Genomic DNA, 23968 nt, shown 5'->3' with positions numbered 1-23968 from the left:
TGCTTTGCGGAGTGATCTCAGAGCGTATTAGCTGGGTTACTTTCAGAATGAAACTAAGAAAGATGATGTATATCTAATGTATTCCAAGTGCAAAAGGGCATTCAGTCCAGATGATGAACTAGAGCTAATCCAAAAGAAAACTCTGAAAATGTAGGGTGTGGTCTCTGGATTCTCCATAAAAGTTGTTTCACTGCACGGATCCGCTCTTGTTGCACCACAAAACTTGCTCATGTAGACACAGTGATTAAAGTCTTGCTAAACTTGAACATGCCATGTGATAAGAAATGGTATTTCAAATACTGTAGCAAAATTACTATTAATATTGTATTACATGCTATGCTGTGCCTTACTTGCCTTTATTTTGATAGACTCTATAGCAGATTTTCTTTTTCCAGCCATGCACGGAAGTTCTTTTTATTGATATTTTCCACGAATATAATCAGACTCTTACCCCTGTGCTTTTAGAAATGGTTCACAGTCTACAAGGTAAGTTGTTTAAAAATAAAGAAGCAGTAAAATGTAGAATTCTTTGTTTCCTTGTGTCAGATGTTAAACAATTTTGTGAAATGCAATATTATATAGTATATTCACTCTGTATCTTTGAAATAATGTATTAGCATGTCTAAATCTATCATAATGAAAATGCAATTGTATATAGGAAAAGGAAATCCTATGGATTCTTTCCTTTTCATCTTAATTATTTTTATTTAATTTTAGATGACTGAGAAAGATTGGAGCAGCAACTCTACTTTTGTGAGGTTTTCAGGCTTTATTGACAACTGTTGACAAGCTTAATTCTGTAGGCTATTTTTAGCAGGAGCTTCCGGTTCAAGTGTTACCAGATGATTTATGGTATATCCGCTGGGTCTGTGCGGAAATTTTAAGAAAGCTGATGCTATGCTGTCATTTTGGAGAGTCTAGAACCGCTGAAAAATCTACTCTTTTTCTGTATGAAGACTGAAGTCCTCATAGGCTGAGGAATGATTCAGATTTTGTTCCTCTCGTGAACTGAGTTTCATAGTGCCTGTGGAAGACAATGAGTGGTACCTGCACTTTGTTTTTCCTGTCGTTTCTGCTTAGGTTTGGTTTCCACAGGTTATATCTTATCGGACTTATTACAATAATTTACATTTGAACTTACCAGAATGGATCAGTATGTTCTATTAGCTAGTAATAAACATTCATCTCCTGAGGATAGTTTCTGACTTCAGATCCAGAATTTGTTCATAAAATACGTAAGTTTCAGGCTGGTTTGCTGACTGTGATAGTGGGAGTCATAAAAGATTTTTTTTAATACAAAAGGATGAAATTGCTTTATTTTCCAGGTATCATGGAAGTTACTACTTTTATGCTACGAGGTGCTTTTTTGCTTCAGAAGTCCATAATAGCATTTATGGATGTCGACGATATGAGACTTATTGTTGAAGTGCTGTGGCGGCATTAAGAATTCATTGATTCTCAATATTTTGGACAATTTTAAATGTACTTTTTAAATGAATTCTAAATACACGTGCTGGCGCATATATAAAGTATATAGGAGCGAGGTCTAGGTAGTGATCTTTTCTGAAATAGTACCACACAATTCTTCAGTAATTTCTAATTCTTCAATAGTTGTTTTTGAGTCTTTTCATGAAAATACATGCTTCTAATTTATGTGTTGCTACTAAAAATATTTCAGCTCAGAAGAAGCCAGTGAAAAAATGGGGCATCAAAGCAGAGATCTGATTTTAGTATGTTCACTGAATAATGTATCAGAACTGATATACTGAACTTGTAAATAAAACAAAGATACAGGGACAGTAATGGAAGTGTAGTTTTAAAAATAAGAGTTGTCCGTTGTTTGTGGTTATGTATGCCTCTGAAAAGCGTAAGCCGTTAGTCTTTGCTATAGACTACTTCATTTAAGCAAACATCGTGCTTGTATTTTTTTAGTTAGGCTTTTTGTTTATTTTAACTTTGTCTTATAGGATCTACCAACATGGAAGATACCAGTGCCATACTGATTAAAGATGCCGGTAAATTAAATTTTAGTTTACCTTTGAAGGAACAGAGCTACTGTTGTGTATGTGCTTGACTTCTTAAAAATTATACAAAGAATTTGCAACATTTAGTTTTCAGACATTTGCAAAATAGGGCCTAAATCCTATTTCTCTATGCACTTGGTTTCAGTCTTAACTGCTAGAAGTGCTTATGCAGAAATATGGTGCTTTTTTCACCGACATTTTTTGTGAAACCAACCCCGCAATCTCTTCCTCTCCTTTCCCTTTCCTATCTGCAAATAAATGTACTCTTACGCTTTGGAGATGCTTTGTCCATTTTATAAATAAGGAGATTTTATGGTGGAAGAAAAGGATTGTCTTAAGATTTTCCATGGAATGGTTAGTGGTATTAGAATGAGTTTTTTATTGTTGCTATGGCTTGTAACTGTTTTCAAAAGTCTATAAAGCTTTTTCTATAGTATCTTTTAGCTACAATTTTCTCCAGAGTTCCCTTCATCATGGTTTGATAATGTCTGTTTTCAGAGTATATCCATTAGTTTTATTTTCTTTATTGCACTCAGGTGATATTAAAACATTCTTTTGATACTTTAGGCTGATAATTTAGAATTAATAATGAAACATTTAAACAAACAGCAAGCATAACTGTTGTTTTTTCCTCAGTGTATAATGCAGTTGGACTTGCTGCTTATGAACTGTTTGATAGTGTGGATTTTGATCAGTGGTTTAAAAATCAACTATTAGCAGAACTACAAATTTCTCATAACAGGTAACCTTCTCATAACCTTAATCTCTCTTGTTATCTGTTGAAAAATAATCTGTTGATAACATTTTGATAAGGTGTAATGTAACAACTGCAGACCTGGGAAGTATTCAGTATTTAAGTATACCCATTAAGTGAGCAGAGGTATGAAATATGTATTAGGTAACTGATACAATCACAGAAATGATAGTGTTCATGGAACACCATTCTTTCTGTTCACAATACGTGTCAATTACTGTGTGGTGGCTACTTTCATAATGTTATGTAGAAGTGTTATAAATCTTTCCTCTTGTGTGTATTTGGGTTGGCTAAACTTTTTCAAGACAGCCACATTTAAAGATACGGACAATTCAGTCTATACTGAGATGCCAAAGTTGATCTTTCAAAATACCTGTGATATCCACTAAAGAAAACAGAGGTACCCAATGTGAAGGCCAATTAAGCGCAGAGAACCTTGAAGGGGAGGAAATACGTTTGTAGTTGCCATAATGCAATAGTTACGTTGGAGTTTATAAATTGTATCTGGCTTTAAAGCTTGGGCGTAAAAGGAATTTCAAGAAAATTGCTGGAAAGTATGGTGAAAAGAATTGAAGGCATGGTGACAGTAATAAATGGAAGATCTAGTTTTAGTTTATTTGTGTATTGTATGCAGAATAAACTGTTTCCAGCAAGACCTTCAAGGTTCAGTGCTTTAGGAGAGAAGCTTTTCTTTCAGCCATACATTGGTGTGTTCTGAGTCTGCTAGTGAAAAATTAAAGAAAATTTGTACATTAAAATTTTGAAGTTAGTATTGACAAACTAAATACATTAATAATTGTCTTGCAGGATAATATTTCTTAGTGTTTCTTAGATTTCTCTTTTATCAAAGTCTTTTAGAGAGCAAGGATAATGAATTAAATGAGGTGCAATAGCGGAGTTTTTTACTCATTTTTAAAGGTATAAACCAATACGCCGACGAGTAATTTGGCTGATTGGACAGTGGATTTCTGTAAAATTCAAATCAGACTTGAGGCCTATGTTGTATGAGGCAATTCGTAACTTGCTTCAGGACCAAGACTTAGTGGTAAGTATTTATAAACGTTTCATCTGCGTTTATGAGATAAGTGTGATCCAAAACATACCATCCCTTATGTAAACTTGCTTGAAAACTTTGGAATGTCACACCTTAAAGTCTATTGCGTCTCTTGAAAACAAAGATAATCTGTTGGGAAGATGTGGAGGAGTTTAATTCCTGAAGAATAAGGTCAAAGACATGTAATAAGCCCTTAGCATATTTTCTAAGTGGTGGCTCTGTAGGTGGAAAAATGATTGGCAATAACAGCTAGATGTTATCATTGTGACAATGCCAAGTAAACTTCAAAGGATTCTAAAACCAAAGTTTATGTTGAACTAACTAAATTTCTTAGAGGATCACAGAATACGTAGGAGGATTCAATTGCCAAAACAATTATTGGTTTGTTATTTTAAGGTATTATGCCAATAATCAAAATATTTAATGGAAGTAAGCGTGATGCTGCTTGACTTTTGTCTTTCAGGTCCGTATTGAGACAGCCACAACACTAAAGTTAAATATCCTTCTCTTAAGATGTTTGATAAGTTCTTAATTCAAAGTTACTGGAAAATAAATGGTTTTGAAGTTACTAATGAATTCTTCACCTTACAGTTGTCATGTAGCTATACTGTATTTTGCTTATTTGATCTCATATGTATTTATCAATTAGTATTCAATTTTTCCTTAATGACAGTTTACCTGTAGATGACTTTGAGTTCAGAACGGACCAGTTCTTACCGGTAAGAGCATTTACATGGGAGTATTCTGATGAGCAGGTTGGTAGAAGCAAGGCAGGAAAAGATAATTTTCAAATTCATTTTAAACCAAACTATTCAGTAATCAGTAAATCTTTTTTTTTTTTTAATCTTCATTAGCCAAAACATCTAAAGACTTCACCTGCCTTTGTTAAGGTTGCTAATGTGTAATTTACAGGTACACAGTTCAAAACCTCCTAGTATTACGAATATTACAACTTGCTACAGTTGTCTTTGGTACTAGATGCAACGTGTGCTCCTGGATGCTAAGTATTTCCCAGCATCAATACTGTCCTTAACAAATAAGTCTCCTCATCAGTGTTACTTCCTCTCCCATATGCCTGTTCCAAACATACCTTTCAAATCTGCTATTTCATGTAAATGCTGAATGTAGATGTATGGTTATAATAGCGTCTTCTGAATGCAGAAGAACTTTTTTGGTCTCCTATTTTGGTGCTCTTTACAGTGCAAAATCTGAATGTTGTTTATTGACCCAAAAGCTGGAAGAGCTTTGCTATGTCTCTAACGAAGCATTCTTTCTGGAGAGATGGCTTTTGGCTTTACACAGTTTTATCTGTGAAGTCACGTTTAAACTTATTAAAACATTAAAACGATATGTGCTGAAATAGGTTACATGCTTGAACTCTTACACAAGAGTGTCTCTACATTTTTTTTTTTTTTTTTAATAATCTCCTTTAGGCTTTGAGAGGTTAGTATGCCTTTACCAAATAAAAGACAAATGTTTTGCACATTCTGCAAGTGTCATTCAAGGTTTATAGAAATCTTAGGTCAGTGTTGTAAGCATATGGGAATAGTTACAGATTCATACCGCTAATTGTATTTTTAATGAACTAATCTGTAGCGGTTTTTTTTTTTTTCCTTTTAGTATCTGGAATCCATGTTTACACTGCTCTTTCAGCTGCTTCAGGAAGTTACGGAATGTGACACCAAAATGCACGTTCTTCATGTTCTGTCTTGTGTGATTGAAAGGGTCAATATGCAGGTATTTTTTTTGTAGATTTTGAAGCTTAACTTTGTATTAACAACACAGAGTATTCCTCACTTGAGTGTTTTTGTCTTATATAAAAATAATGGACAAATATCTTTGATTAATAGACAAGTTACTGTTATGGTAGGTGCCTGCATTGTTTGCTTTACTTGGTCTTCTCAGTTCCCATTGATCTCTTTTGTGTAATATGATCTTGCTCAGTTACTTCTTAATTTGCTGTGGGTTTTTTTGCATTGATTTTTTTGGAGAACAAAAGGAATTCCTCTGCTTATTTTAATGCAGTTCTTGCAACATTTTTTCCCCCAAACTTCTGGCTCTAATTATGTCGTCTTATATCCAAGGTATAATTTTTAATGAACTGTATGTATTAGAGACATTTTTTGGTTGCAAAATGCTTGGGGACTGTGCAGTTCAATTCCTAATTTCTCGTTTGCTCTGATATGGTTCAGGATTACCTATAAAGCACTATCCTTATCTGCATACAAAGGTTTCAAGTTCAGATCCTATAAATTTTGAGGGCTTCCTACTTAGTGTTAAAGTATATTTTTCAGCTTAAAGATAAAGAAACTGAAAGTGTTTTTGCAAAAATGAATTGCTGACTGCTGTTGTCTGTCTTTTTTTTGTGTTAGTACTGTAAGACAGAAATAATGCATGGTTTGAAGCTTATCTGCTCTTTTTGCAAGTAATCCTGTCTTAGAGCCAAATGTAGTTTTTCCTAATTATCCTTTGTAGGAAAAGTCAGCATGGCAGCAGGTTCCCTGAATTTTTAGGTTAGCTAGAGAAGTAACAGGAAAACAAGTTAAATAGTGGCCTTTATGTCTATTGAGGATAATTCATAATTAAATACTTTTGAAGACAAACAGATTAACTTTTTGTTTTGTAGAAAAATTTAGATTGTTAGGAACTTTCAGAGGTCATCTAGTTTGACCTCTGCTCAAGCATGCTTAAGTTAAATGTTGTTCAAGACCTTCTCCAACTGAGTTTTGAAAATCTCCAAGGATGGAGAATCTTCAACCATTGTTTTGGACCAAATTCTTTGCGTTTTATTATAATTCTGGAAAACGGGTAGCACACGCCTAGAATTTATAAGGAAAAATAAAATTTTTAACTATGAGGGTACATTTCAGGGGATTCTTATTTAGGATCTGATACTGAGGCTAAAATGGGGGATATAGGTTTTAGAAATATGTTTGGTATCTCTTCGTGGACTCTTTAATATTTGTTATTATCATGGAGCGGATGTAACCTCCAGCAATTTTCTGTCTTCCCTTGGGGCTGACAACATTGGTAACTGACTTGCTGAACTAGAATTTGCTGGGAAGCAGTACGCTTCTTGCCACTTCTATTTAAAATTGTTTATGATACCTCATTAACAGACACTTGTCTTCATTTTAAATTTTAATCTAGATGTGACCATTAATATCTGCAGTTGAAGTTTATAAAACACAGTAAAAAGGCAAAACCAGCAAAATATTTTTTCACTCTTTTTGATAACTTCTTGAATTAAAAATTAAGTGATTGTGCTGTCTAGAAAATATTCTTTTACCATTTAAAAATTCATATACATGAAAATAGCTTTAAGCGCCTCACGTACAGCTACTGAAGTGAAGATGAAAGATTAGCCTAATATCAGAGCAAGAATATACTATTATAGCTAGAATTTTTAAGAATCACTGAACATCTGATTCTTATATCTTAAACACACAAAACAGAAATCTAAATTATGAATTGTCCTGCTTTTATAGACATCAATTGAATAAAAGTACGCTTAAAATATATACTAGATAATTTTTTTTTTATTACTTGAAATGGGGATTTTGTAGTGTTTTACAGCAGTTCCGCTGTTTCCAAAGTATGATGGTGGTAAACGTAATATAACAGCTTCAGATTAGTATCCTGCTGCAGATTCTTGGTCTGTTTGAAAATTTCTTGATGAGTGGCATTCTGCAACAACCTTTATGTTTTTATTTTTAAGGATTTTTTGCATGGGGCTCTTTCTAGTCATAGAGAATTCAGTTATTCAGTAATCCCGTCTAAGTGGAGAACACAGTCATATGAAAACATCTTCAGTTGTCAAAATACCAGTATTATTTGTGCTGTATATACTTCTTAAGCCTTATTTCATAAATGTCAGCATAATTAATATATTCTTTTCAATCCACTGTAGAGTCAGAAGTCATTCCAGTCACAGAATGGAATATGATGTTTTAGGAGGGGGACAAGAAGAGTAAATTGAAGCAAATTGTATTCCTGTTGTGACAGTTTATCTTAGGCTTAATTTTTGAAAGATTTAGGAGGTGCTTTTAACGGCCTTGTTGCAAACCTTAAGAAAGACACAAATTTATGTTCTGAACTTCAGATACGACCATATGTAGGATGTTTGGTTCAATACTTACCCCTCCTTTGGAAACAGAGCGAGGAGCACAATATGCTACGATGTGCCATTCTAACCACCCTAATCCATCTTGTTCAGGTAAGGTGTCAAAATTCCATAAACGATGCCAATATCTTGTCCAGTTCTTTCTCAAACATGCTTATGTGTTCAGTAAATATATCTTTTGTTGGCAAAACTAAGATCTATTTTAGCTTTATAGAGTATTTTTAAATGCTGTTCAGTCTTATAATAAAAACATGGTACTCCGATAGAGGAGAAAAATGTTTCAGTAAAAACAGTTCTTTAGAGGGGGAAAAAAATGCCTGCATTCCGGAGGATGCTTTTCTGGTTGGGTTTGTAGTGTTGGAGTTGTACCTCCTTTTGGTGTCTGTGGAAGACAGCTCATTCTGGCTTCTTTTATTTCCCAGAAGGCATTAGGAGCATCAATCTCTTCTTACAAATATTACGTATGGTTCAGACTTGATTCTGCAGCGTAGGCCTACCCGTTTCCCCATTGTGTTCCGTTCACTGCCTCTCAGGGATGTGGATTTTCTTTCAGTTGCAAAATTCTGTGAGCATGAGACATTTCAAAATCATAGACTGAGATATGGGCCACCACTGTGATGCCTTTGTGTTTCTTTTTTTAAAAAAGATTAGCATAAAATATTTACCTCTTTGTTTAAATCCTAACCACTAGGTTTAACATTTCTCAAGATATATTTTGGCATTAACTAATTTTGGATTATCTTGTTTCTTGGGAAGTCCAGCCTTTGTATTGTTATCATTTTTACCATTACTTTTTCACCCCATTACCTCTGATACCTCTAATATCCTTTTACACTAATTACTGCAACATTTTTATGTAGCATATGGAAAAAATACTTTATTTCATTCTTCCTGAAATTTCCCAGCTTTTAAGACATTGTCTTACCCTTTGTGAGTTATGAAACAAATAATAAAAGGTCTGATCTGCCCACTTTTTTTAATAAAAAAGACTTGTATCACATCTACAGTTATTTGTATTTCCATCTTTTTGATTTTTTTTTCTTCTTTTGAGAATTTGTCTATGCCCGTAACTTTAACTATGCTTGAATATCTTGTTTTTCAATATCTGTTTTAGTGACGTGATCAGAACTCTAAAAATGTCTTTGGACAGGGACTGCTACACCTTGTCTTTGTTCCTGACTAAGGCTTCTCAGTGCAGTAATAATTCGGAGAATAGAGATGAGCATAGTGATTTCGGGTCCGTTTTTTCTGTTGATTTTGTAGACTTTTTGTTGATCTGTATGTAGTAGGAAACTAGTTTTCTTGCCAGAATATATTAATCAACATTAGGTTGTTCATTTAGCTAAGTTTGTTTAGTTCATGTAAGTACTTCTTACATTCCTCAAAACTCAAGAAATCCAGATAACTTTGGTGATAACTTTCCAGATTTTGCTACATAGCATTAATAACTATATTAAGCAACATTGTGTTGAGAGTGGAAGTTACTGGTAATTGGTAGCCAAATAAGTTTTTGTCCTTTTGGTAGCTTCCATTCAGGATGGTACTTTGCTTCTCTGCCCTGCTTTTCTATACGTCTGCAATATACTCCGTAGTTCTTCTGGAGACTTACTATAAGTACCTTGTCAGAGAATTTTTTTGAAAGCATATCAAAATTACTAGCTGCTTGCTTTATCCAGAGATAAGAGTTGAAATAAATTAACTGAATTAGTAACAGAAAAGATCTCTGTATCAGTAAAAAATCCTTAAATTTGAAATATCTAAAACTTTTTTTGCTCACTGGCGATCAAAAATGCAACAAGTTACTGAGAAAAGAATAAAACTGAATATATGGTTATATTGCTTTAAGCATCCACACTGCAAGCACTTCTTCTAATACAGACTATATTTTCCAACCCTACTATATCTCAAAAAAATATAGTAGAAGTAGCGAAGGTTTGGAGAAGGGCTCACAGGAAGATCGGACATGGGATAGCTCCCATACAAGAAGACACTGAACGTGCAATGAATCTTGAACTTGGAGAAGGACATTACTAAGTGGATGTTATTATAGAGGTCTATCAGAGTATTAACAGTGGAGAGAGAATGAAAAGGGAACAATTAAATGAAGAAGTGGGGTTCCATTAGAAGTACATTAAGTCCAAACAACAAGAAAGTTCTTTTTCACAATATACAAATTATGAAGCTTATAGTTACTGACCATTGTAGAAAATCAATCAAAAGAAGTCAGTCAAATTCATAGAAGACCAGTTCTTTGGAGACTCTGCATACCTCCTCAGTTCAGGAAACTTTAAGTGACTGACTGCTAGAAGCTAGTTGGTTGCATACTACTGCATATAATGCTTGATTGCTTAGGCTTTTTCCCTACATGTCTGCTAGTGGCCACTGTCAAAATAAATGGTACTGGATTATGTGAATTTTCTGTCTGATCCAGTATGTTTGGATTTTATGTGTTCTTAGTTCCTGCAAGAAAAAGTCACGTGAGATATGTTATTTATGATCTTCTGTGTTTTATCACTGGATTTATAATTGTGGTTTCAGCTAGTGTGTCAGTTATGGACTTCCCAGTCACTAATTCTCTAGATCACACTTAGAGTCTGGATTTTAAATATCATTATGTTTTGTTCCCTGATGTTAAAGATATTTTCTTAGAGAGACTTTAGTGATAAAGGTAGCAAGTACGTACTTACATACTTACATTGGTTACAGCCTCTTGGGCATGTTTTATCAAGATCGAGAGATACTCTGCTTTAAAAGAGTCAATTGGCTGAGAGTATATAATCCAGAAAACAGGTTGAAAAGAATTTCTGTTTTTACGTGCCCCAGCCCTTTCACCAAAGCTCCGTCCAAGAAGAGCGTTCAGCAATTCAGGCTACATACTTAGAGGCATGTAAAAATTATTCCAGGAAGAAGTCTTAGCTGAGAAATGTTAAATAATTTAAAACTTCAATGATTCCAAAAATAGTAATTGTGCAAAAGCAGAGTTCTTGCTTCATCTATCCTCATTTCACTTGGGTGGTAATGTCACAATATAACCAGTTGTTTCTAACGTGATCATTCTAGTCTTTGTAAGGTTAATTTTAATTCATTATTAGTTTCAACAAAATTACTTTACCTTATGTTTACAAATTAGTTATATTTAATTATTAAATGATTGTTGAAAAAATTCTACCTTGTATCCCTGGGTAGATATCTTTCTGTAGCTCAGACTCACTGATCACTTTTTCTTTTTTCTTTTTTTTTTTTTTTAAAAGACTGTCACCAGTATATGAATCTTTGTTAAGAAAAAATGCAAACCCTTCTCCTGATTCTTAGAGCGTGTCAGAAGATTTAGGATGGTGGAATGTCCAAAGAGTAATTTTTTTTCCCTTCAATCTTTACCACTTTTTATTCAACATTTAGTATTTATTGGAGTTGTGACTTTTCCTAGAAAGAAAACAACCAGAGAATGTTTTAGGAATGTGGTGTTTATGATTTTTCCTTGCAGGTTGTTGATAAGCTTCTTTTTATCCAAAAGCTGAAGTAATCTTTCTCAAGACTTGTTGAAAGTTAAGGAGTATCAAACTGTAAATGCTCTCATTTTGTGTAAAATGGATGTAATGCAAAACTTTTTGAAAGTTTTTCTTAAGTGTTTTAAAATTCTTATTTATTTTTATAGGGACTGGGGGCAGACAGCAAAAATCTCTATCCGTTTCTACTTCCAGTTATTCAGCTAAGTACAGATGTTTCCCAGCCTCCGCATGTCTATCTTCTGGAAGATGGTTTAGAATTGTGGTAAGAGTGTTCTTCATCAAATTCTATTTTAAAACTTATTTTTATCCCCAGGAAAGAACAAAATGATTTAACAAAAGCTTTGACTGTATTAAGCGCTTATATATTCTAGTTATCTCACTCTAACATCATTTATTTCATACCTTTTCTCATAAGGGGTGTGGTTAGGAAGTTAACAAAAGAAACACAATTGGAATTAACCAGCTGAGTAGGAAATCCATTTGCAGGCAATTGCTAACAAAATACAATTTTGTTTTGATAATGAACAGCAAGGTGAAAAGTCTAGAGTCACTACAATGTTAGTGTTAAGCTAACAATTTTGCATACTTTGAGAGCACAATAACCCGTTGATTCTCAGAGCTGGATCCTGGAAGAGATGTGAATTTTAGAGTGAAATACTGAAGAAGTTATCTTCCAAAATGCAAGCTGTCTGATGACTGAACTAAAATAGCGAGTGGAAATGTGATCCATCTATCATGAGGTTAATTTGCTTATGTTTGTGGTGCAGCTGAAACTCTACAAGGAATCAAACAGTTATTCAGACATCCAGTATTTTTCTTTCCTGCGAATAGGTGTATATTGAGCTCATCTTGAAACAGGGAGGGATTCCTTTGCTCTAGATTGTAGATAGGCATTTGAATTACAGATACTTAGCCTGCAAATGCTCTGTTTTTTCCTGAAGCAAAACTAAGATTTAAAAGGCTTTTGCTAGTGGGGGAGCTACTTTGAAGTGTGAGATCTTGAAAACATTTAAGCTAGGGACCTTTTTAGTGTATCAGTTCACAGCTTTTATATTCTGTTATATTCAGTATTTATATTGATCTGATCTTGAGGGAGTTATTCAGATGCCTGTGCAGAAGAGTGTATATATGCTTTTTTTCTTTAAAGATTTCCTGGAGCATCAGGATGGAGCTGGCAGACATGGCCAGGACTTACAGGACTCTAACTGCTTCCTGAAAAAGCAGCTGGAGGCCAGTTGAGATAATTTACATCACTTAAAATGTTACTTAGATACCATAATCCTACACCTAAGCTCTGGGAACAAACTGGAATGTGGTGGTAGCGTTTTTGTGTGTGTGGTGTGTTTTTTGTTGTTTTTTTTGGTTTTGTTTTTCTAAACATAAGCACTTTGTTTATATTTAGTGTTTTTCAAACTACAGGAATTGTAAATTGATACATGTAGTGCTGAGCATATGGCCATTTGACTGCCACAGCTCCTTGGAGGTCTCGAATGCTCCAAGTGTTGTCCCTATATATTGAATAGTCTCTACCCACCTTATTTGTGTTCTGCTTTGGTTGCTAAACTTGGATCCTTAAACATTCCCTCTGCTGCATTTTTGAGGATACCTTGTTTTTAGTAGTGTGAAAACATTTTTTCTTATGTTAGCAAGGCCCATGCCTATACTAATGGTCACATTATAACTTGAAATGTGCTTCAAGCAGTTGTTACTATTTATTTGAGGGTTATATACATTGTTTATATAGGAGTTTACAGTGTTTTACATCTGTCAAAATTATTACTCTCTATTATTTGTAGGTCATCTAATTTCACATAATCTGTTCCTAGGTTAGTAACATTGGAGAATAGCCCGTGTCTTACACCTGAGCTCCTGAGAATATTTCAGAACATGTCTGCCCTTCTCGGTGAGTCTTTTACTAATAAAACTTCTGTTTTTCTTCCAACAGCCAGTGTTGTTCATGTCCTTCAAGTAGTAGTATTGTAGCTAGAAGAATTCAATGGTTAGCAAAATTGTTTCTATTCAGAAATCAAGAACAGGATTTGTATTTGATTTTTCCCATCATCTTTATTTGTTATATACTTACCCCCCCCTTTTCATTTTTAACAAATTGAAGCTGCTTTGTACCCAAAAGACGAAACAAACTTCATCAGAGTAGAAATGTGGTTTTTTTAGTTTATAAACAAAGCTTCTAATTTTAGACTCATTGAGGTTGCTGGTGGTTTTGCTGTTGATTTCAAGTTTTTACTCAAAAGTTTTAGTTCATTGGTTAGTTTCTGTGATCTTCTCTACAAAAAATATTACTTTTTTTCTTAAATTTGTAGGCTTCCCTATGTGGAAAATGTGCAATAACCATATATACACTCAATGTTATTAAAATTCAGTGCTAACCCAAGTTGTTTAGCTGCAAAACCATTTTTTGGTAGAATTAATTTTAAAAATGTCATAGCTCTACTATGTACTGCATTTCCTAACTTTATTTTAAAAGGGGAGAAGGGGGAGAAAATTGCTTCATTTTATGCACAAGTGGTCCATGAAAACTATTTAGTTTGTATAGAAGTTCCTGAGAATTTATCTCCAAATGAGCTGAGTTTTACTGATGTTGACTATTTGGAACATTTGCCTATTCTGCTTACAACCAGAATGATTTCAAGTCTGAAGAATTGAAATGTCCTTATTAGCTTTTCCATTATTCAGTTAGCAATTAAGTTGAATGTTTTCCAGCTACCCAAATATGTCTTTTCTGTAAATGTATCAGCTGAGCAGCACTGAAATTGAAAGCTGTAGTTTTGCTTGAGGTGTTGACGAAATATAAACTTACTAATGACGATTGAGAATTCATTGCTTAGGAAATGTGAATTTCTGCTTTTTGCTTTGTAACTAATGAGAATATAAAAATCTCTTTATGTAAATATATTTTTGTTTAATTAAAATTTCATCTGTGTTTTTGTAGATTGTGGCGCTGATTGTTAATAGCAAAAGTTTTTTTTTCGGAAGAATTTTTTATAAAAATTACAGGAGCTAACATTTTAGTTGGTCATTAATTTCAGCACTTCATTTTTTTTTTTTTTTTTCCTGACCTAGGGTTCATAGAGCATTGCATCTCAGTAGGTGGGCTCTAGATGAGGCTTCTCGTTCCTCTGTGTATGCTAGGAACTCTAATGAATAAACTGTACTTGTAGAAAGCAACGTTTTGTAGTGATTTTAGTATATGACACCAGTTCTACCTGACAGGTTCTGTAGCTACAAAGTACTTATTGTTTGTCTTCATTCTCTCTACTACTAACACAGAACAAGGAGGAGGAAGGGTGGATGCATAGATCTGAATTTGCTAGAAAGTGCTAACGCTGTATAAATGGTCGTGATTTTCATAGTTGCATCACACTGCTGCTCTACTTGTGTGAAATTCAGAATGTATATTTGTAGTTTGCTTACATTTGTTACTGCTATTTTATCCCCACTCTGTCCTCCCCAGCCCTCACAGGTGTTACTTTCCAGGACAGTGATAGGTACGAACTGAAAGGTCTGCATGCTCTTCTAACAAAAGGTGGAGATATTAAGAAATCTTCTATGCTTGCAACAACTTTGTTATTTTATGAATAGAGACTGGAAATTGTGCTAGTTCCTGTGGGAAAAAGAAATCCTCAGAGGGGTGTTTATTGTTCTGGAGAATGAACTGACAGAGCAAGAAATGTTGTTGGTAGTGCAAATAGTACAACTAGGCAGTGTGTTCCTTAAGAGGAAGCTTCAAACACGTATCTGTCAAATCATTTCTATCACTAGGAGTAGGTTTGGGTTGTGGAAATTACTAGTGTTTTCTTAGTGTGGAAGGCTGATTTTTGAGTATTCTGATAGCTCAAATTATTATTTTTATAGTTAATTTACAGATTTTTTTCTTTTGTCAGGTGTGGAGTGGGGTGGAGAAAACAGACAACAGCCCTTGCAATGTGTAATCGTAAACCAATTTCTTTATACAGTCTTCTGGTACTACTTTCCACTTGAACGTTCTTCTGAGAAATTTTTGCTCTCGAATGTCTGTCAAAAATTGCTGTGGACCAAAATGGTATGCATTTTGCCAGAAAGCGGAAGCCATTTTGCGACACGCTTTGCCAGCAATTCTTTTGTTTACCCCCATGAAAATCTAGCTGGAATGCCTGTGCACGTTATAGCTGTGGTGATGTGGGCTTTGAAATAGAGCATGAATCTTAGAGTTGTGCTAAATTTCTTTTAGAGCTTGATAGTTACAAAAACAATATAGTATTTCCATCTAATACCCCTCCGGCAACTACACTATTGATTCACTATACTTGTAAAAGGATCTTGTACTTAAATCCAATGCAACAGCTCAGTTTAAGCTGTAGGGCCTTTCCAAAAAATATATATTGATCAGTGATGACTATACAAGCTAGTTAAATAATAATTCAATCTCAGCTGTATACTAAAGTTTCCGCAATATTTGCGTGGCAGTATTCGTTTGAAACTTCCCATATTTAAAAGCAAATCCACTTTCCCCTGTTCCTCCCACCCTTATGAGAACTGTCAGGACAGGGTAGTTAGCTGTTTTCAATTGGACAAATGCAGAAATCCATTTAGATTTTGAGATCCTGTCAGTGATATCTTGTGTGCCTTGACTCTGAGGTAATGTAAATGAAAACTCAACTTTCTGTAAAACTAGTTCCTGGCAAGATCTGCCTCAGACAGTTTCTCATTCAGTCTGAAGTTACCAGAGTGGAAGCCAAAAGATCTTGTCGTGAAGGGAAGTTGTGAATAGATGGTTACCTTATGTCTTTCGGGGAAGAAAGAAACTAGATATAGAAAAGGCTTTTGTTGAAAATACAGTAGAAGGAGATGAACATAAGTGTCTTGTAGTTTCTTAATTTCTTCTTACTGGGTGCAATTGCTCTAATACACAGGTAATGTAACTGTTTTTCTGGTGCAATTGACTGCGCCATCAGCAGGTTATAGCCTTTGTAGACAGTGTGCTGTCTACAGTGTGCTGTTTGAACTAGAAAAGCTGGAGGAAGGAAGAGAGGGAAGTTCATGGATGAGATTTTGGGACCTCATAGAGACGTGTAGCAAACTGTCCTGCTGAAGAGCAGGAAGTGTATGTGGTGAGAAGTCATCAAACTGAAGAGAGGAAGAAGTTCTGTAAACACATTATCTTCCTCCTCTTCACCTTCAGATAGGCATTTTATTAAAGTCTCACACCAATGATACCGCTTGGGTGCATTCGTGTGGTTAATAGGGTGACAGACTACTGTGGGATTTGAACAGTAGGTATAAATAGATACAGTGCAGCTTTGATAACTCAGATCCAAAGGGACTGTGGAAAAATAATACTTATGCTAACAGTTTTTATATAAAAGCAGATGGTTTGGTTGTGTTTAAGGGGCTACAGAAAGTGGCGGTAGAGGCTTGGGGTTATTGGTTATTCATTGTGTTGAAGATTTTGCATTGAGTTAGTTGTCTTTGTGAACAAGGTCATGGGGGACTTGGTCAAAACTGTTTTTTAGTAAGGCTGTACACAGTATTTTTTTTCAGGATATTCAGAAAGTAGTATACAGTGATAGACTCCCAGGTTGCTATTCAGAACCCTTAAATGCTATTTGAGCATCTGATATTTCCCGTTTGATTTAGGAGTTCAGCTTAACTGTCAAAGTGGGGGGAAAAAAAAAAAAAAAAAAACTTAATTTACGACACTTTTTTGGGGGGTGGGGGGACACAGTATATTTTCTTCAGCAAAGTGGTATAAAACTAAAGGGTACCTCAATTAGGTATGATACTAAATATACCTGTTGTGCCCAAAGTATTTCTGCTAGTTTTTAAAGTGTGCCCTCTATCAGTTGATAGAAAGGTACTGTGGTGTTTTCGTCTTCTGTTGATGAATGCACGTTTAGATTACTGCAAATGAATGTCATCTATTACCCAGTTTTTTTAAGTGCTCTTAAGGTGCTTACGAAGATGTATACTCTACAAGTACTTGCTTGTCTGATTGTTTCTTGACCCACTAGTAATAACCTTCATATCAGCACTGTTAATGTTTAAATTCTGTTGAAATATAGTTGACCTATAGAAGGTTTGCAGAGATTTTCATCCGTTTCTTAGTGCAGCAGATTGAATAACATGGAATGGAGGAACATACTAGTTCTCTGAGGATGGGTGCGTTTCTGCAGCAAGACTAAAGGCTTAAAATGACAGCTGAATCTGATATAATTTCAGGTTGGGAATATGGTCAAAATCAAGCGATACCTGATTCAAGAAGCATCAGGTTTAATGTGCCTATGCTGTACTTGTAAAAGTGGTGGCAATAAGCAGGTTACTGGAACCGGAATAATTCCTCTGGTCCCCAACAAAACCCAAAGGAGCCAAACAAATTCAAACAAGGAAAAAAAAAGAAGATAAGTATGATTTGGAAAAAATCCAGCACGAGAATTGATGCGTTATTGGTTTCTAAAGGTAATCAGTTGAAGACTGAATATCTTTCTAGAAAAGTGCTTTCTATAAACACTGAGCATTATGCACAGATGAGTGGTTGAAATTGTGTGTTTCTCTAGACACTTTTTATCTGTTTTTTCTTTCTGGCCTGAAATAATTGATTCATTGTAATTCTGCTACTCAGATTGTATTACATAGGTAAGTATCAGTTATTGAAAGCTTGGTATGTTTATTTAATCATTTGATCGTTTATTGATTGTTTATTTAACACTTTGTCTACTATGTCAATATCTGAAACTTAAAACATGGTTACATCTAGTAAGACAAAACAGGAGACCTCCAAGGAGAATTCAGTAACTTCAAGAAAAAAGTGGTACTAGTAATGCTCATAAAGATATGTAATGGAATCTTTTGATGAGGATATTGGATAGATAGGTGGAAAGTCATCTCTTTTCAAGTCAAGATATTTGACTGTTCCGAAAAAGTGATAACAAGCCATCACCTGTCAAAGTACTGAGATATTAAATTAGTCAAGAATTGAAGGCTATCCAGTAGCCACATCAGATAACAGGAAGCCTTAATGTTCTTTCTGATGGAATAAATAAAATTGCCAAACTCTTAAAGCTCCCCAGAACTCTTCAGATGTTACAGTGAAAAACTAATCATAATTTCTGTCACAGGATATTTTCTGTGAAATCTTGTTGTGGGTGTTTTGTGGCTAGCGATGCTTACACATTTTGGTGTATACTGCATTCATTTAGCCAGGGTAACACAAATGAAGCCTTAGCCAGCTGCTGGTGTGTTAATCTGTTGAGGAATTTTGTTTAAAACATTTTCCTGAAGTTTGTCCATATCTTTGTTTTGTTTTTTTTTTTTTAATTGGAATGTTAATTCAAGGTGGTAGAGAAGATGTTAGCTTACTTTACTAAGAATAATCCCAAACTGGGATTTTTCCCAAACTGGTTTTAAGAAAATTTGAGTTTTTGGTTCTCTGTTTCATTTTCAGACAATGAGGGCTATTGGCTTGCTGCGCTAGTGTCAAACTGTATGTGAGACTTTGAAATCCTTGGTTTTGCTGTTAATTGCGTTTACAGTTGATACAGGATTTATTTATTTATTTAAAAAAACAGCAGCAATGTTGCAGATTTTAGCCTGAGGACTTGCCTTTTTTTCCTCTCTTCTTCAAACTGCAGCTCTATATTATCTCCTGTATGTATCAGTCTCTTAAATCTGCATGCTTTCCTTGCTGAAATGTTCAAGGTATGGCGTAAAGCTCTGTTTTTGGTTCAAAAGCTCAGTGCCGTTTGATGCAGCACCTAGTCAGATGACCAGAACTGCAGTCTGTCTTTCACTAGTTCTAGTCAGCATTTACTAACCAACAACGTGGTTGCTCATCATTGCTCAGTAATTAGAGGGCTCCTAAGTTTGTTCCATAATTAATGTGTTCTTAGCATGCTAACACATGCAAAACTTAGTTTTTCTTGATTAGCATTGGCTATTGAGGTGATACAGGATTTCTCGTGCTTCTATTTGAGGATATGATAGCTGTTACGTTCCCCCTTTTTTCTATTACTGTTTCTGGTGGTGAGACAGAACCTGAATGGTACTGAATCTAGCATAACGTTTCTTCTCTTTGTAGGCATCTGGCACTTACATGCCATGTGAGGAAAAAGGCATTTAGAAGTGAATTATTTCAGTTGTATTTTGATTTGTTGATGGGATTGTTAATTGTGATTTCTTTTTTCCAGAGTTGAGTTCAGAAAACCTCAAAAACTGCTTTAAGATCATCAATGCTTATATTTTCTTATCCTCTTCTGAATTTTTACAGGTATGTTACCATTGTTTAAAGCTTTGTATTAGCACCTTAGTTCCTTATTGTCCAGCTACGTTTTTCCCTTCATATTGGGACATCACACACCTAGAAATGCGCACGCTCTCATTTGTTCATTTAAATGTATGTAGGCACACTCTTCTGATGTTAGCTCTTTCTGGCACATAGTGGGCATTCAAAATCAGATTTCAGAGAAGTTCTGTAGAATTAATAATAATTTTGTGAATTGATTTAATACTTTGATACCAGAAAAGGCCCTATGAAGGATAATAATAGTTACTACTTTGTTAACTATCTGCCAGGGTTCAAATTATGATCATAAATTCTATCAAGAAATCAACTAGAGATATTATATCTTGTTCTCAAACCTTCTTTCTTACAAAATTCGTTGAGATTGATTGTTGAAAAAGTGATTTTATTTAATACAAAAAAAAAAAAAGCTTTCCTTAAATTTAACTAGTTCAGGAAAGATGATTTTTAACAACCATGATCTTTGAAGAAGAGCTGGGTCTTCGGAGATACGTAATCCTTGATGTATTGAGTTTTGAAATGTATATACATAGAATTAAGATATATTTACTCTTTTTTTTTTTTTAATTTAATTTCAGATGTATGCCACTGATTTGTGCCGGTCATTTTGTGAACTCTTAAAGGACATAACTACTGAAGGTCAAGTTCAAGTTTTAAAGGTAGAGTATAACCAAAATGATGTTGATATGCAGATATTCAGCTCTGTAGTACTTATCCGAAGTAATGTACTAGAGTTTTATCATCTTTGATTTTTTTTTTAAAGTATGATGACTGTAGAACATGTTTTTAAAAAAAAAAAAAAAAAACCACACAAAACAGAAAAAGCCCAGGTCTTATTTAGCACATATGACTGTTGGAGCCAGAGGTGTTTTAAATTATATATCTAAATTATCTGTTTGTAGAGATGGTGTGTATGTAGGGGGGGTACACTGATACACACTCTCAAAAACAAAAAACCCCCCAAACTCCTAATTGTTGTCCCAAGGCAAGCTAGCACAACCCATATAAAGTATCTTCAAATATATCACCTAATGCTCTATTCTAATACTTTCTGCAATGCTTCCTTTACTTCATGTTATTTCAAGATGTTGTCCTTAGTTAAAAGAATTCTAAGCTATTCTGAGTCCTCTTTGTACTGATGGATTTGCATTAAGAGTTCCCAAGACTCTTGCCGTTTGATTATTCTGTAGATTAATGGAGGAAGAAAGTTAGCGATACCTCAGACTTGTAGGAAAACAGAACAAACTAAAACAGCTATTTTAATTGTATCGTGGCCTGGCAACAGCATACCTAACCTTTACAGGCAGGTGGCCGATCACGGTATTGCAAAGATGGTATTGTCCTCAGAAGATCTTAGAGCACTGAGAACGCCAGTTCTTATGGAGAATGTGTATAAGATGTCTTGTGGTTGATGTACCATATTGGAAAAAGGTTATGTCAACATTCTTCAATACACAGTAACGTTCAGACAAAACAAGGAGAGTGTTTAGATCAAAGTGACTTAAGTTTAATCTTTGGACTCTTGGAACATGTAGAAAGCTAATTAAAATTATTCAGTTCTAATTAAATTTTACAATTGTGTGATCTAGAGCAATTCTACATGGAGAAGTTCAGAAAGGTTGGCCAAAGTATAAAGGATAATCGCACTTAACAGCTCTATGGCCAAGGGTCCAGTCTTTACTGAGTATTGGATGCACATATTCTCCCTCTCCTATTTCTTTGTGTAGTGTGCTTGAGTTTTTACTGTGACGTCGTAGTAAACCAATCTTTGTATTTCTCATGAGCTGCTATTGTAATAGCAACACCTGTTTAAATGGAGTTGCTAGAAGTTTTTCAAGTCTTTTAAAAGCTTTTTTTCCCCCAAAACTTTGAATGGTATTATGAAAGAGATATTAGGAAATTCATACCCAGATGTTTGAAATACTTTTGTATGTATTTTGTATGTAAAAGGCACATGAATGTGCCTTTTGAAAAATTTCGGAAGGTAATAAAGTTGGGGAGTATGAAATAAAGATAGTTGAGAAGAAGCAGAGAAGCGTGGGATTAGAGCTGTAATTCAGGAAGGTGGAACTGTGAGGTAGGATATTATGACAATAGAGCAGAAGACCAGCTTGTATTCAAGGTCAAACATTCCCTTCTTGAAATAAACATACAGAAAATAAAAATGTATAAAGAAATCAGATATTGTTTTACATTCAGGATTGTCTTATTTGTTGCTTATGTTGTAACTGAAAACTTGTTATTTTTAAATTGATGCTTTTAAATGATGTTTTTCCCCACCTTGCTGTTTTACTGACTTTTCTGCAGTCCCAAGTACTACTTTTCTATGAGGTAGCTTTTGCAATGGACAGTTTGCTGACAATTTTCTTCATCATAAGGAATTGGAAAATAAAGTATTAGTGCTTTTCCAGTTCATTGTTTCCTCCCATTTTAAGTTATGGGGGCCTCAGGAGGCAGAAATTAGAGCCCTCCTACCTCTTTGGTGGCTTGTACAACTGCTTACAGAATCCCAGGAGAAGAAAACAGCAGGATAAATTGATGTTCTGCCCATTTGTGGTTCCTGCTGTGAGGAATTCGGAGCATAAGGGTTCTAGTTCTGCAGCTAAACATCAGTTCCTCTCTGTCAGCACTATTATGTAGAGTCTATACTTCGACATATGTTTGATGCAGCAACTTTTAAACAGATTCCTAAGGTGGAATGATGCTGCTAGAATAGTATCACTTAGCAGTTTGGCTCCCAGCGTGGTCTTCCATTACTCTCAAGATTTGTCCAGTGCAGTTTGAACATCTTCCTAGCATGTCTACCTGCTTCTAGAGGAAGAACGAAAATATAATCAATATAAATATTTTAATAAAAAGAGAATGTTTTGTCGAGTACAACTGTGCTGTCTTTTAGTGGAAAGCTAAAATAAATTAACGTTGGGAACAAGGACCACCTGAAGTTCTGTGAAATACTTCCCTAAAAACAGTATTAGTTGTATTGAAAATAGGCATTAAAATAGTAAATAAAGTGATAAAGATGAAAAAAGTAATTTGGACTGGTGAGATATATTGTGAGATTAAGGCTTGATGTGATTTGATTTAACATTTTTAAGTTATCTAGAAGAAATTAAAGAGTGTTAATTTTCTGATGTTATATCCAAAGATAGCTGATACTATAAGCAAGTCCACAGGAATAAGACCAAAAAAAAAGAAAAGGAAAGGTCAAAAATAAAGGGGAGAAACAAAGATGTAAGAAACAAAATTATGACAGAGGTAATAATTGAGAATTACTTATTTTGAGCAGTATTTAAAAGAGAAAGGAGAAAAGCAGTAAAGCAAACAAAATGAAGGATACTAGTAGACAAAAAGCAGCAATATTTTCAATAGATTGCAGTGAGTTAAGTGGCTTTTGGAGGTGTATGTACATAAAGACTGGATTTATGAATATTTTGCAACAGTTGAAGTGGTTGCTGTGTTTATTCTGTCAGCAACAATGGCAAGTGTTTAAGAAATAATGAGAGAATTTATTCATAGGGTATGAAAATATAAACAATTCCATCTTTTTGCTAAAATGACTGTGACTGAAACGTTTTAGGTAAATGAATACATCTTTTCTGTTTGGAAAGAGGTTGCTGAACAGAACTGCTAATTTAGTTGTCAAGGAAACTTTGTTTTCTTGTGGTCACTTTGAAAATTCTTATGAGAGACATAGGACTTTGAAAACTGAAATTATTGAATATTTTAAGTTCCGCTTCAGATTCAGGAGTAGTAAAGCCACTGTTTACAGCATCCTCTTTTAGAGTGCTTCAGCTTATTAGATAAGCAGGTTAAATAAACAAAAGCAAGATAAATAAAAGAAATTTTTCGCTTTATGAGATAATCGTTCCATTATCCAACAAGTTTTTGAAGAACATCCCTTTGTTAAGAAAACCAAAGCTTCCTGGTGATGCTTTTGGCACAATCATGAGTTCATTTCTTGGACTCCATCTTTTCCTTGCTCTTTGAGCATTGCCAAGAGAGATTGTTGCTAGTCATTACCGCTTAGGACCAAATGATCTTTTCTTCTACATGACTATTAGTGCAATAGCAGTCTCAAAGATCAGAAAGTAGTAGGCGTTACTGGGAGGAACAGGGGACTTACTGCATGATTTGCCCAGTTGTAATATTGTATGCTACTCCATTCCCTTCATCTCAAAAAGGATATAGTAGAATTTTAAAAAGTTCAGATA

General features: G+C 34.6%; 1 protein-coding gene across 9 annotated transcripts in view; it reads left to right on the top strand.

The window, feature by feature from the left end:
* The window catches only part of LOC104146873 (importin-11), a 99530-nt gene that overhangs the window by 33062 nt on the left and 42500 nt on the right, over positions 1 to 23968 (top strand). For all 9 annotated transcript variants that reach the window (XM_068928948.1, XM_068928953.1, XM_068928950.1 and 6 more), the window contains 12 exons: positions 396 to 486; positions 1968 to 2015; positions 2661 to 2766; positions 3697 to 3823; positions 4296 to 4324; positions 4506 to 4551; positions 5453 to 5569; positions 7935 to 8048; positions 11611 to 11726; positions 13291 to 13367; positions 19645 to 19724; positions 20336 to 20416. In XM_068928948.1, the coding sequence (XP_068785049.1) occupies positions 396 to 486; positions 1968 to 2015; positions 2661 to 2766; positions 3697 to 3823; positions 4296 to 4324; positions 4506 to 4551; positions 5453 to 5569; positions 7935 to 8048; positions 11611 to 11726; positions 13291 to 13367; positions 19645 to 19724; positions 20336 to 20416 (1032 nt within the window). The remainder of the gene's footprint in view (positions 1 to 395; positions 487 to 1967; positions 2016 to 2660; positions 2767 to 3696; positions 3824 to 4295; positions 4325 to 4505; positions 4552 to 5452; positions 5570 to 7934; positions 8049 to 11610; positions 11727 to 13290; positions 13368 to 19644; positions 19725 to 20335; positions 20417 to 23968) is intronic.

Source organism: Struthio camelus, chromosome Z (genome assembly GCF_040807025.1).
Source record: "Struthio camelus isolate bStrCam1 chromosome Z, bStrCam1.hap1, whole genome shotgun sequence".
Classification (NCBI taxonomy): Eukaryota; Metazoa; Chordata; class Aves; order Struthioniformes; family Struthionidae; genus Struthio; species Struthio camelus.
The sequence above is the reverse complement of the archived record's forward strand: the minus strand, read 5'-3'. Positions and strand labels throughout refer to the sequence as shown.